The sequence below is a fragment of the Synchiropus splendidus genome, chromosome 1 (genome assembly GCF_027744825.2).
Source record: "Synchiropus splendidus isolate RoL2022-P1 chromosome 1, RoL_Sspl_1.0, whole genome shotgun sequence".
Taxonomy (NCBI): domain Eukaryota; kingdom Metazoa; phylum Chordata; class Actinopteri; order Syngnathiformes; family Callionymidae; genus Synchiropus; species Synchiropus splendidus.
This window is the reverse complement of record NC_071334.1, coordinates 46,898,957-46,913,570: the sequence shown is the minus strand read 5'-3', so window position 1 is coordinate 46,913,570 and position 14,614 is coordinate 46,898,957. Positions and strand designations below refer to the sequence as shown.

Below are 14,614 nucleotides of genomic sequence, written 5' to 3'. Positions count from 1 at the left end.
GCATTTGGAAAAGAATTAAATACATAACTGAAATTACCTACAGTTCATCCTTGTTATTATTATTATTATTATGGTCACTTTTTTTCACTCAGGAATGTGAAAAATTCATTTGAAGTAGTCGTGGTGGTATTTGATCACGTCAAATAATTTTGCTGATATTGTCTTGATTGTGTTTCCATGCTTTTAAGTTTTGTTATTTCCTATTTAACCTGACTCTTTCTTCCTCCTCAGGTCCGTGTGAAATGTCTCTTTTGACATTCAAACCCATCAGCTTCCATTAATGCATGATCCAAAGAGACATACTGGACTGATTTGGATTTTTAGTGTCGACCTTCGTCGTGTGTATTCCAGGAGAAAACAGGCCGATCCTGGAAAGGTGGCACTGAACTCCCAACCCCTCCCTGCTGCTGCCTGGTGGCCGACAGCACAACGGTGAGCACCTGAGTCCAGCTCGGGAGGTCCCGGCTGCGGCCTGGCACCCTGCCCTTATGGGGCAGCAGCCGGGGAAGTTTTCAGGGGACCAGAGGAGACCCAGTCTGCCAGCCTTCATCAAAGGTGGGAAGAGAGAGTCAACACGCCATGGGAGTCAGCCCTGTAATGTTTTCGCTGTGCACGGTAAGAAGAACTGTTGCTGACAGCTGTATGTTGCCTGAGTATGTCACTGAGTAGTTTGCGTATGTACTCAGTCTGTCATCATTTTGCCCAATGTACGGATTGCTGGAGTGCATGACGGTCAGTCTGTCTGCCTTGTGACATATTCCAAAACATTATGTCACCGTTTTCAAGACCACGCTTCTGACATTACTTTTAATGTCCTTGTTAATTGATGATTTGAAATGCTTTTTGCTTGTCGAATCAGATGGATTCCTGTGTTCATATTCCAATTATAAAAAGCCATTTTAGCTATACCCAGACTTACTTTCATCCCGAGATGACCTGGGCTCTGTGTGACCTTGGGGTATCTGTCTGGTTCAAACGAATACCACAATGTTAGGATGAAACAATTCATGGAGGTTCAATTCATTTTAATTTAAATTAATTTAAGTTACTTGTATTTTCTCATTACTTTTTAAATATAACTTATTTTATAAGTCACCAATTTTCTACTTTGTGATAATTGTAATTATTACTCTCTGGATATATATCTTTTGTGGTTTGGAAATTTATGCTGCAACCTCTTAAGGTTTCATGCTGCAGTTCTGCTTGAGGCAACAACTAGAACCGTGGAACCTGCATCCTGTGCTTCGTTCTCCCAGTGCTTTTTTACATGCCCTGTGATGAATAGGCAAACGACTGTCATCTGTTTTTCAGAAGCAAAATACTAAAAAAAAGAATTGTACCTCTCTGGGAAAATCAATTGTTTAATTTCAAAACATTTATAAGTGATTTTTAAACCATTTCATTGGGAGGCTGGGGACACCCTGGAAAGGTCCTGGTCCATCATTTGGCACTTATAGACAGACAAGCATTCACAAACTCATAAACAATTTTGAGTCATTGTTTTTTCTGTGCATGTTTTTGGTCTGCGGGAGGAAACCAGAGGAAGAGTACACAAAGAACATGCAAACCTTACACATAAAGAATCTATCTGTGGTCTGAGCTGTTAGGTGGAACAAATGCAACACATAAATGCAGAAGTGTTGTTGTGCTTTGGGTCCAACAGTTCTCATGCTTCGGTATCTTTTAAAGTGTATTTGTATTGAAATTTTCATTTTTACAATGATTACAAAACAACCAACAATAGAATTATCTGTAGAAATTCTATTTGCTTGTCCATACACTCACATAATAAAATTAAGAGAAAAGAAAAATTCATTGTTAGTAGCTACTTTCAATCCCAGAGAGAACACCCCAAAATGAATGTCAGCTGTCCTTACAGCAGGTACACTTCCCAACATCTAAGAAAAGAGGTGACATTGTTTTAAAGTAGGGATGTGTTCTGTTGGCGCCCATGTCCCATCCACTGCACAACCCCCTATTAAACATACTGCAGCGATGTGGGGAAACACATTTTAGTTGAAGCAAGTCCTCTATTTATAAGTGCAGACAGACATGCAGCAAACCAAATCGCACATGCGGCACAACTCAACTTAATCGCACAAAACTCTGGCCATGATGTATTTGTGGATCGTAGGAAACTCCCGTGCCTGTGTGACGTTAGAGCGAAGTTGCTGAGTCGAACCAGCTACTGTTGATGCACTTCCAGTGTAAATGTGAGAGGCGCTATGTTAGCTGTTAGCTCTGTTACCGCGACAGCATGTGAGGGATTGAGCCTAACCTGCCACAAATAGTATTTCAGTAGGGTGGGTATTTGTCCTTTTTCGCCTTCACTGGTACATTGATTGGTCTAAGTATTTCGCCAGTGTTATTCAGCGATATGCTGGCCTCTGCCTTCCGTTTAATCTAATCTAATGTAAAGTATAGAGTGTTTTCTGGATGAGACACTGTATGCTGGGAAACAATTTCAGGGGAAAACCCTGGATTGGCCTGTATGAGCTGCAATTTGACTTTCCTTTTCCCTCTTTTTAAAATCACAGAAATGAATGCCCACTTCCTTGTATCTGGAGTCTCCCCACCCTCGGGGATAAAATCTTTGCTCTAAGTGCTGGTGAAGTCTGACCTGGATCATGGGTAGAATGTCTTGAACTGGTTGACATCTCAGTGAAGAAATCCATTTCCTGTGTTCTCACTGCATCCTGGATATTATGCAGTTAAAACTGGCAGCGTGCTCAGCTGAATTCATTTCATGTAATTTTATTCAGCTCTTCAAACCTCATTTGCATTGTGGGGCTCGAACAAAAACGGTGCTCAGTTCCTCCCTTTTTGCTGACCCTTGTCAAGAAAAATATTTAATGAATCAAACACTTAACTGTTGACAGCACACAGGTTCATAATGGTACTGATGGCAATTGATTTATTAAACACTGCAAAGGATCTGCAGGAACGCTAATGATGTCAGAAATAAATGTTTCCCCTGTGTTACTGTACTGGCTGGACGCCACTCGTCCATCCGACTGATACTTTTACCAAATGCGTGTGTGGAGCTGTGATTGACTTGGCAGGCACGACTTTCCACTGACTTCTAGCATTGCGTAACAGAGAAGGAGGACAGGACGGAGAAGGTCAGAAAAACAGAATCGATGCTTTTGACGGTAAATGCGTTGACTTTTGGACGGTGAGAGGCCGTGTTTCTTTTCTCTTTCTGCCGGTTTCTTTAAACTGAGTGACTGGAAATGGGCACTTTTGGACATTTCTATGTGAAGCGTCTGGGTTGGCAACAGCATGCAGCTTCTCAACAGGCAGGTTCAGACCTCGGCATGCAGCTTTCTGGGAGAGAAGAAGAGCAGGCAAGCAAAGACCTGTCCCGGCTCTCGCCTGTATGGGGTGATACATGAGCTCAGGCTGGCTGTTGCACATTGTAATGTTGGAGTAGTAAATATCTATACCTGCAGTGCCCCTACAGAGACCAGAGTAACCTCCAATGGGATCATAATCATGCAAGTACACCCCCTCAACTTTTGTAATGGAAAGGTCTGGAATATTCTTGAATACTGCAAAAAATAAAAAAAGTGAAATGAAGTAAAAGTGACTGTTAGCAAAAATGCTACCGAAATAGAAACCAAAGCCAACGCAGCTTTCCTCCATTGCTGGGAAAACTGGGTCACTGGCTGTTTTTCAGGTGTGCATGCAGGTTTGTTTTGTTGTTGCTTTCACTTTTGATCCAATTCAGCAAACCGGCTCATCCATATTGCCGGGGCTCAGTTCGCTCATCGGGTTTGATGCCGAAATATTTGTGGCATTCACAGTCACATTTTCCCTCACCTGCTGCACTTTCCGCTACCTGCAGCCTCCTCCCCAGCAGTACCCACTGTAAGAACCTTTGTAGTTAGGGTTTGATTTAATGCTACTTGTACATGTTCACAAGGCTGGAACCAGGAAAATCCTATGGTTCTGGGAACCTTAGCAGCACCAACACTCGAGCCGAGAGAGAACAACAGAAGTCAAATGTAAAGCTTTAAGGTTCTTCATACAAGAAACTTATTCAACCTTGATGTCACAAGCACATGAATACATTTTGTTTGTTTGACAAAACAAAGAAACAGGTTCATGTAAATCCTTGTTTCTATGAAAATGTTTGAGGCACATGGGATTCACTCAGTCACACACGTGACTATAAGAATATCTGGAAAGCGTCTTGACTGACACTTGGTTGTGGACTTGATTCAGGAATGTGCTTAATCTCAGAACGATGCCTTTCAGTTGTTTTCCTGACATTCCTCAAAAAGAGGGATGTGTGGTTGAGGAAACAGGAAGGTACGTTTGGCATTTAAAAGAGGCCCATTTTGCAAGAGGTCATATGTTTTCCCCGAGTTAAACCATTGGTGCTTTTCAATGAGTATGCGTTAAACAAAAAGTGTCATTTTCATTTGACAAACTGAGGAAATGGGTGAAATACTGCCCCCTGCTGGCGTGAAAGTTGAGCGCCGCAAGTCTATTTTCTTCCAGTGTGAGTGGGGCAGAAATAGATGTTGATAAAATTTATTCACCCAAGTGCTCATTTGTAAACAATATATTATATAAAAGTAGTAGATGATAAATGTGCAATGTTTAATACAGTGTGGAAATATAATTTGATCAGTAATGAGAGAAGTACAATGAAATATTGTAAATGATTTAAAAAGATGTGAATACAAATGTAAAAAAATGTTTAATGAAAGAAGAGAGCATCTTCATTTATTTTGGTAATTATTGCAATGATGCAAGAAAATAATAATTATAAAAAATAAGTACAGATTGAAGCTTAATATAGACCAACTAAATAAAAAAAAGAGAATTATTTATTTCAAATTAAGAAAAATAGCTTGAATGTTTTTGTCTGTTTTTAGTTTTTCATTTTGCAATTCGCTCACTTGGGAGTGACAAAGACCTGAATGAGGCCTGAGGCCTGCTCAGTCGTCTGGGCTGCTGCAGGCTGACCCCCATGTTCTTTCTGAGTGACGTCATGGTGTGTGTCTGCTGGATTGTGTGTCTTGTGCAGCAGCTGCATGTGAAGTAAGAGAATCTGTTCCTCTCAGAAACAGGCTCTTTCTCGGCTGGAACTCGTGGAATCTATACAGTCTAGACACCAAATCTCCTTCTGTGATCCCTGTGTGTCCTCAAAATATTGTGTGTGTGTGTGCGCGCGCTTGTGTGTGTGTGTGCCCATGTACATGCCCATGAAACAGGCGCCTTCTGCTCATTCGGGGCAGCTGTTGGGTGGCTGTTCTCCGGTGGCATGTCCTAGGCCATGATGGCTTGTATCTCCATGCTACGCATGGACCCACACTCAGGAGTAGGTTTTCATCACTTGAGGGGCCATTACTGCGTCTTTTATTTCCTGGAGACCCTAACCCTGACCTCACCAAATGCCTGCATAACTGTCATTAAACATAAACCCAAGTGTGTGTTACTTGCGACATGCCGACTGGAGTTTCTGTTCTGAACTGGTCACAAAGTCTGAGGATTCACATTCCCACACCTTCTCCACACTTACATCGACGCTTTAGATTTGATTCTCCTTTGTTTTATTGTGCTTTCCAAACTTGCGACAGCCTTCTGATTAGTGAGCGTCGCCCCCCTCTCATCAGCACATGACCACCTGGAAAGAAGTCAGCTTTATTACCATGTTGACCGAGAAAAACAGGTGTGTGTACGAAGCCAGGGTGGTCCATTCTTCACTGGTTCCTGCTCTTAAAGCCTCAAGATCAAAACCAGAGCAACGTGACCAGTGGAATACTTTCTCAAATCCTGACAGTATACACATGAAATTCCCAAGAGACCAGTAGATGATGTCACAGATGAGTAGAAGTGACCCAGACATGATGATCCGGCTGATGCAAGTAGCTCTAAAATATCCCAGGTTACACGACTCCAGACGAAGGGTAAACAATGACAGATTATTTTATCAGTAATCACATGAGTCCATTTCCCGGACGTAAACAAACGCCTCCACTTAAAAACATCAGGAAGATCAAGAATCTATACAGAGATACACATGTCATAGTTACTAGTGGAGGTCACGCTGTTTCCTGTGGGCACTTTGGTTTCTTTCCACAGTCCACAAACATACAGAGGTACTAAATCTGAGTCACCTTATCTGTTCTTCATGTTTTTTTTTGTTACCCAAATAATGACAAGATACTTAGTGTTGACATTTTTTAATTCACGGTTTATGTGTTTGATATTTGTTTCTTTGTTGTTCAATTTGGCTTGTTTACACACACGCACATGCATGAGATACTGCACTCAAGATAGTCTTGTTTGTATTGATGGAGGTAAATGACAGGGCTGATTGGTTAGTTCCTTCCTCAGTGATAGTTATTCCTGTTTGGTCTTTAATCCAATCATGAGTGGATTTTGCGCTGAAAAAAGATGACTCTCTTCACCAATGAGAAGGATTGCAAGCTAAATTCACTTTGAGTCGAATTGGCAGAGTTTTTGATGCTTTTCCGCAAGAATATGTCTGTGGCTTGATGATCTTAAAAAGAGCTTATCAACGCACACATTTTTTTTCTGCACTACATCCCAGATTAAATGACACATGTTTGCGAGTCACATCACATGTAGCTCTGGCGGTGTGTTTGAGTAACAGAACAAGCCATAGCGGTTGAGACAAGAATGTGACCTCTTGTGCATTCCTCCGTCAAATAAGTGGAGCAATCCCCCTTTAGCCATTTCCTTTTCTTCTTTCTTCTATTGTCTCTTTTGGTGATCATGTGCTGCACACTATGTGACACAGTTTTGGGGGTAGGTTTTGACTTTGTTCTCAATACAAGCGTCAACTACATTGTATTTTGTTTTTCTCATCAATGACAACACAACCAGTCATTCCCGCCATGCTCCTCGGAAAAACTTTCAAAGGAGCCAATTATTGGTGATATCACGTAAGCGCTCTACATCGTTGATATTAGTTACACATCTCTCATAGAACCCTGTTGTGTTTATAACCTCGCAGTTTATGTTGGATTTTGAGGTGTATTGTGGCTCTGTAAGGCAGTGAGTGCTCTGTGATCCAGGAAGATCAACATCTGTGGCCTTTGAACTGCCAGACTCCCAATGCTGATAGAAGATGATATATATCATCATATGGCCCATCACGAGCTTTGTTATTGAATAATGAAAGTGTAAAAAAAATCCCAGTGCAGAACTCGACAACATAATGTCATCAGAAGATGACAGCCTGGACACACACTGTTCTTTCTTGGTAAATTTATTGTTCATGCATTTGATCACTTACATGGTACACAGGTCATTATACGTTACTAAATGGTGAATGAAGTTGTGTTGTTTCCAAAATTTTGATGAAAATTGATGTGAAAAACCTTTGGAACACACCTTCAGAAAGTGGCCTGTTGAATGTTTATTATGTTGAGTTGGAAAGTTTTATGTCGGTAAGAAGACGGTTGACAAGAAGGTTGCGTTGTTAGCACGGGTCTTGCTGCGTCTACAACCCACACTTGCTAAAAATGCCCTGAAGTCCAGACAGGTGAATGTGTTCTGACAACAACTTAATCAAATATGCGTTGATGTCTAAAACTGGAACTGCAAATGGATACACTTTACTTTGAATATCTTCAGTCCATTTCACTTAAATTGGGGAGGTCATCTTGTTCTGTCCTCAGTATCTGTCTTTCAATATATAATAAACAATATGTACTTCACGCTTGTTATGACGGTAACATTTATCTAATTCAGTCAGTATTATCAGATATGCTCACGCACACATTCTCTGTGTCTTAAAGTGAGGATAGGAATTCTGTGTGGGAGTAGCACTTTATAGACACACACACAGGGAGAAACAATTGTGTGTCTGCTCGCAGCTCCACCAGCAGCGCCGGCTCCAGACACAGCTGTTGTTTACTCTGCAGACAACTGGTTACCTGGCTGCCAACTCGGTCTTGTTGAATTCTTATGTTCCTCTTGTGCCTAGGATTGTGTTACCCACGAAGCTAAGGCGATGAAAAACAATCCAGCTCAGTTGGTGTAAATGCATTAAAGCAATTTTTACACCTCCTTTGGGCTCCCCCATGTTGTTCCCTGCGTGACGTCAAGTATTGGTTTAACCCAGTAACGCTGATATAATCTGGTCGCTGTGTGCCCATTTTTTTATGGTGTTGTCCACTTTGGTGGTTGAGCTTCACGCACTCGTTCTTATCCCCCAGTGTTGGTTTACAGTCCGCTTCATGAAGCTATAAGATGGGGCCTGCTTTACTCGCTGCATCTGGTTTTACTTAGACACAAAGAAGAGCTCGAGCGGCTCCATATAGCCACAGCTTCTCTGCTTTAGATCAGATTCTCCTTCTACTTCATCGGAGGTAAATGTGTCCAGATAACGTCTCTGCCAGGTCTAAAGCTTGCAGTCTTTTATTAACAGAATATGACACTGTTTTGGTTTCAGATGGCTGTTGAATTAACACCTAAGTCTGAAAGGATCTTTGACAATATGGTTAAAGCTGTTGTTTGTTCCTAACTCATAAAATCGTCCATACTTTTCCATTCCTTATGTTCTTGGCTCTTGTTGTCTGCATGCCCATAAAGCTGTATATTATCAGACATCTGATTTCACGCCAGAAATCTGAGTCAAAGTTAATAGTTCACCATAAATATCCAACTGGAGAACTTTTCACCCATTCATCTGACGAGTCTTTGTTCTAGACTTTCTCAAGTCTTTTAGAATTATGGAGGAATTTGTGACCCCATTCTGCTTGTCTTTTTGGATTTCTTCCTTCTGTTTTGTCACAATGTGCGGTGTGTGTTATATGATATGAGGTGTAAATGCGCATCCATGCCTCCCACTTCTTTCCATCTCCACAGAATACCAGTTAGTACTCATGTGCTAGTACTCATGGTACTGATAATATAGAATTATAGTTCTTTCTGTGTTTTGGTTTTTAGTTTTTAGTCTTGGTTTTCTCATTTTCTGTTTCTGTTTTCATTTTGGTGCGTCCCTATTGTTTACTGAAAGAAATTATCAGTTTTGGAAGAGTTTAATTGTTGTTGGAACAAGTGAAGTTGGTGTCCAAAGTTGTGTTTTGATCTGCTCCGCTGTCGCCTTCCTCTGTAGCCTTTCAGCACCTCTGACTTAATGGCCCAGTCCCTAACCTTGAACCAGAGCTGCCACTGTTTTGTTCTGAAGTGTGGGCGCTCCCAGCGGAGAATTATGTGGAACTAAACACCCATTAACCTCATCTGTTGGCCTGCGAGCCTCAGACACGCTGGCAGCATTCTCCAGAGGGCCCTGAGTAAATAAGCACATGAACCCAAACAGACATTCACCACTTGCCCCAGAACTGTTGAAGGCGACGTCGTTGATGCTTTCACAATGGCTCTGGTCCAGACAAATGTTGTGTTTATCGGTCGAAATGGACATCAGGATACTGACATGGACTAATAACAGTAGACAATAAGAATCAGTACTCAAACGTGTCACCAGGTTTAAGATATCTGTAGTCTGCAAAGAAGTAGCACTGTAATGGAAAACAAAACAATAGCTCCACCCACATCGAGACCAAGTCAGTCGTATTCACAAGTTCTGTGTCAGATAGAGCTTACATTAATTTTCCCAAACTGCAATAGCAACAACAATTTACAGCACGGATAGAATTGAACTCAAAAACATTAGAAACACATGTCCTGTTGATGTGTAGTTCAGTGTCGTGTTGTAATAACAGCGCAAACTTGTCATCTGCCTCTTCCACGGTTGGTTTGTAATGCTACTATGCTTACTTCTGGCTTGACATGTGTATAACACCGTTTATCTTTTATAATCAGACTAATTTTGTCCAAGATTCGAAATTTGTGTAACTCACAAATTTGCATCAGCCCAAGGAATTTTAGCTTGAAATTGGATTGTTTTTTTATTTTTCGGAATCAATTTTAAATTCTGAAATATTGCCAACTGTGTGAGAAGCGTGTTTGGACTTTGCGTTCACAGTGTTGAGACACATTTTTTTGAAGGGCAAAGTGGAAAAAAAGAACAAATTAGAAACTCAAGAAGGATATCCCCTGGATGAATGCAGGTCACCTAACTGTTAATGTACGAGACTTGCGTTATAAAACAAGTTGTCCAGCTATGAGCTCACATCCAAACAATGTGCTTCATGTTTCTCCATCTGCAACCTTTTTTCCTCTCATTTTTTACAGCCACTTTTCTCTTCATCCACCCATCTCCCCAGCACACTGTGGTAACTTAATGGCTCGTTCGGAGCATTTAAAGAAAAGCCTGCAGTTCTTCTTAATTGGTGTTTGGGGTGGAGCTGCAGAGGAAAACAAATGTTTGCCATACCAGCACTGCGGCGTGGAATTAAGAGACTGGTGTCATGTGACTAGATGTTAGTCACGGTGGGAATGCCCATAGAAGCAGTGAAAGCATCATGGCATGCATGCAGAGAAAGGGAACCCACACTTTTTTGGCTTACTGGATCCATTCAAATTGACCATGACTTTTTAAGATGTGGTTGCATGACTCTTCAGGTCCAATGTTTGTTTTATCTGCACAGCATGTACTTTATTTATAAAGTGAATGTACGTTGGCGTCTCTTACGTCACTCGTTTTACTGAGAACCTGAACAAACACATAACAATGAGACAAAGCTGCATCATGTTTCACACTTTATCAGTTATCCTTGGCAAACCATTATCTGTACTTCTATGAGGCCCTTCCTCCTTCTTCGGTCAAAATGTTTCCAAAGGGACTTGCCATCCCACTTCTGACACTCTTTGTGGTCTGCACAAGACCACAGTTTGAGACCGATGTTCACGAAGTAATAAAGTTTTATCACTCTGGAGACTTTTAAATTCCAATTAGTAACTCGACTTGACGCTCTTATTTTGTTGGCCGGCTTCTTTCTTGCAATAAATGTTTTCGCAAACGTCTCTTTTGAAAATGTGAAGCAGTGTGTCTATGTTAGATGTATTGAGTCTTGAGACGAATACTCAAAGACGAAAATGATATTTCTGCTGAAAACAACTGAAGCTGTAATACGCAACTTTTCTCTTTAACTTTCCACTGCTACATTTTATGTACCTGCTCACTTTCCTTCCTACATACATCCTTTTTAGCAACTGTGACTTGATAGTATTGAAATGGTTAACCAAGCATGGAATCATGATCAATAAATACACTGACCATTACGCGTCAATATTGTGTCATAAAACTCTTCAATGCAAATACAAGTAGTCTGCAGCTTGAATGAAAATGACCAGCCAAGTGTTGGCGTATTTCCCCCATATATTTCCCATAAATCGGTTACGACTCCAGACAACATCTGTTGATTGTTCTCCTCTCCTTTAGTTGCTTGCCAAGTGGACTGCTCGGCCCGTCCTTGAAAAATATGTCACACTTTATTCAACCAGATGAAGCCTTGGAGGAATGGTCAACATAGTCTTCAAAAGCACCAAAATTGTGTCGTTGGTTTTGATTTTCTGGAAAACAGTTATGATTCATTTGTAGTTAGCGTGCAAGCTGGCGGAGCCTGTTGCAGATGGAAGTGAAGACATTTGTAACGGTTTCCCAATTGTCTTTATTTACCTGCCAATACAAATGTATTTTGAATGACTGAATACTGCTACAGCCAGTGTATTTGTCAAGTCAATAAGTGGCCTAACTTCTGGGTTTGCAATCTTAGAATTTTCCAGCTGCGTGTGTTTTGGGTAATAGGTGGTAACTTGTTTAATGTAATCTGGTTGGACTTTGAAGACGATGACTAATTTAGGAAGCTTCTCCTGAAGTTTCTGAGAGTGGTCCCTCCCTCTGGTTTGTGCTATTCCAGTTGGTAGGTGTAAATCTGAGTCTCTAACAGATGACTGACTTACACACCCTTACCATTGCCCTCTTAAATTAATCTCCTAAATCCTCAATGTATAATCTAATGGGAGGCCAGAGGATTTGGACTCTTGGAGATGAGAGATTTGTTGGAAGAAATGGTGGCAATAGCGGGATTGGCTCATGGATGCGGTGAATGAGGACATGAATTCAGAAATGATAAGGAAGGGTAATAAAGGTTATTTAAGGAGGCGAAGGCTAACTGTGGCGAGTCCCCTTTTGTTGTGTTTTTTCTTGCAATGTTGGCTGAAACCTCACCGCAGCTGTCTTATTGTCAGGCAAGCTGTAACGTGATTAATTTTTAATTATTTCCCGATGGCCTGTCCTGATTCTTTGACCTGTAAACATGTGGGATTAGAAGAAAAGGACATAAAGGGGGTGGGGGTGGCAAATGGAGGGAGGTGAAGGGGTTAAAAACAGGAGGTGGAGCCGTGGAGAAGAACCTTTTCCAGGAGACGTGAGCTGTTAACTTTTAAGTTAGTAGGTTTGGTGCTTGTGAACCGGTGGGCTGCTTTTTCTCAAGGCTTCCACTTGATGCGCCTGTGTTAGTAGTCTCTACCCTGTCATTGTGTATTTGCTGCTGGAGGTGGGAGGGCTCAGCTGATGTCATCGAGTGCAGCGGGCTGATCCTGAAAGAGGCCCTTTGTTGGCAGCTGTAGCACGAGTATTCCCTGTGCCTCGGATACACACTTACACAGGGAACGGCGAACGGTGAGGAATGGCACCGCTGAGACTGACCTGCTGCCCACTCGACTGACACATTCACTCAATCTGACCCCGGATCGAACCTGAGATTGTGCGACGTTGTTTTTTTTTTTTTTTTCCCGTTTGCTGCTAATGCCTGGAGAGAAAAAAGATGGAGAGGCTGCGAAGTTGGTAGGATTTGTCAAAGTGTTTTCCTGTCGAAGCGTGAGGATAAGAAAAAGTTTAAAAGTCGCGGGAAGATTCAAGAGAGTTTTTTTTTTTCATCACTCGACTCCCTGCCTTTTATTTTACCTCGCTGGACACATGTAAAGTTTGAAGAGACTTGAAGAGCAACAACGTTTTCAAGCGGGACAATAAGGAAAGCAAATGAAAATGTTGGAGATATGCCTGAAATTGGTGGGGTGTAAATCCAAGAAAGGCCTCTCGTCGTCCTCCAGCTGTTACTTGGATGGTAAGGAGTCCCTTCGGTTGCCACATCCCCTCTCTTGATCTTGTGCTTTGTTTCTCAGGCTTTGGGAAAAGAAAACATTACTGAAGTTGGAGGCAGTGATTTTTGTGGAAAGCAAGGAATGGGGAGGGGAGAGCAGGGAATAGGCACAGGGGAGGTAAGCGCGGCCAGACACACTGGCTAGCAGCAGAGGAAAGTGGAAAAAGGAGACGGAGAAAAGAATACGCGGAAATCTGACTCCTGGCCGTGTCCCACTTAACCGTTGTTTATGAGGAGAGGGCATCTAATCTGTCTACACTCTCCCGCTGTGAAGTCATTCTCCACTCTTGTCATCTGAAGTTGTTGCTTGACTGCCTCAATCATGCAGATGACATGAAATCTGATGCAGTCGCTGCTGTGGCGTCAAACAGCAGAGGAAACTTCTCCGAAGACCACAACACTCTTGAGTCTGTTAGTAATCAAAGCCGTAATTGATCAGTAATGGAGGACTCGCCAAAGCAGTGTGCGCGTTTGCCAGAGGTTGCACAACCAAATGCTTTAATAGACCTAATGACTCTGGTCTGCTCCCCGCTGATGACGGTGATAAAGAGCCTCTCATTTATCAGACCATATGGAAGGAGGCATGGCCGACCTCACAGACGGAACTGTAAGCTAATTCCACTTCAGGAAGCATCGTGGAAGCTCCTCTCTCTGCCCTGAAGTGGCCACTTGTGAGATCTTTTCAGTTATAGTCAAATGAATATCCGAGTTTTCATTGTCATTTTAGTCGAGCAGCCTGTCTTTGCTAGCTCGCTTCAGGGTTGTGATGACTTTTTACATTTTCAAAAAACAATCTTAAAGATGCTTGTTTTAGGGGGAAAACTTGTCACACACTAGTATTAGCAGTAGAAATCTGAAGTAGTAGCTCTTTGCTCTCATATATAAATAGGTTTAGCTGGTTCCAACCCTTAATAAGAGCTGAATAGGAGTGATATACTTGAAGAATCTCTTTTATATCTACTCATGAATCCCTGAGCTTTGAGCTCAGCCAAGCATATTTTTGCTTTCACAAATAGCAACTGGAGTTTGCTATCTGAACACATGCACTCAATTTATTGCGTTTACTACCCTTTTGGTGGTTTGTGTTCTTTAGTGACAACGCTATTTTGGAGATTGTTGCGCTACTGTTGCTCACACTGGCGCGGTCGGCGTCATGAATTCTTCAGAAGTTCCATATACACAGAGTCACGTCCGTGTCATCTCTGTGCCGTAACTTCTCCAACAGCTCCTCCACTCTTATTTGAATCCCAGATTGCACCCGTCTCATATGACTTTTAAGTGAGAGGGTGAGACGTCACCTTGAGACTGTGAAGTGACAGAAGCGCCCACACACTTAATGACCGCGCCAAACTCTGCCCATATGCTCTTTTTCCTTTCCTTCCTTTTGTCTCTAGCTGCTATTTTCGTCTTGCTCTTATGAGTTCATGTACTGAAACACATGTCAACTTTTTTTGCTGGCTGTGAAATACACAAAATAATATGACACATTTTTCAGATGTCTTCACAGCCTGGATAGTCACCTTCCAGACAGCCAGATGATGTGTCAGGTCGTAAAAAAA

General features: G+C 41.9%; 1 protein-coding gene across 3 annotated transcripts in view; it reads left to right on the top strand.

The window, feature by feature from the left end:
- abl1 (c-abl oncogene 1, non-receptor tyrosine kinase) overlaps positions 1-14,614 on the top strand; it is a 29,125-nt gene that overhangs the window by 2,102 nt on the left and 12,409 nt on the right. For 2 of the 3 annotated variants that reach the window (XM_053862230.1, XM_053862238.1), the window contains exon 2: positions 232-615. In XM_053862230.1, coding sequence (XP_053718205.1) covers positions 489-615 — 127 coding nt within the window. In that variant the 5' untranslated portion in view covers positions 232-488. Of the gene's footprint in view, positions 1-231; positions 616-12,415; positions 13,020-14,614 lie in introns of those variants that run through there. The other variant, XM_053862246.1, reaches the window with a different exon arrangement.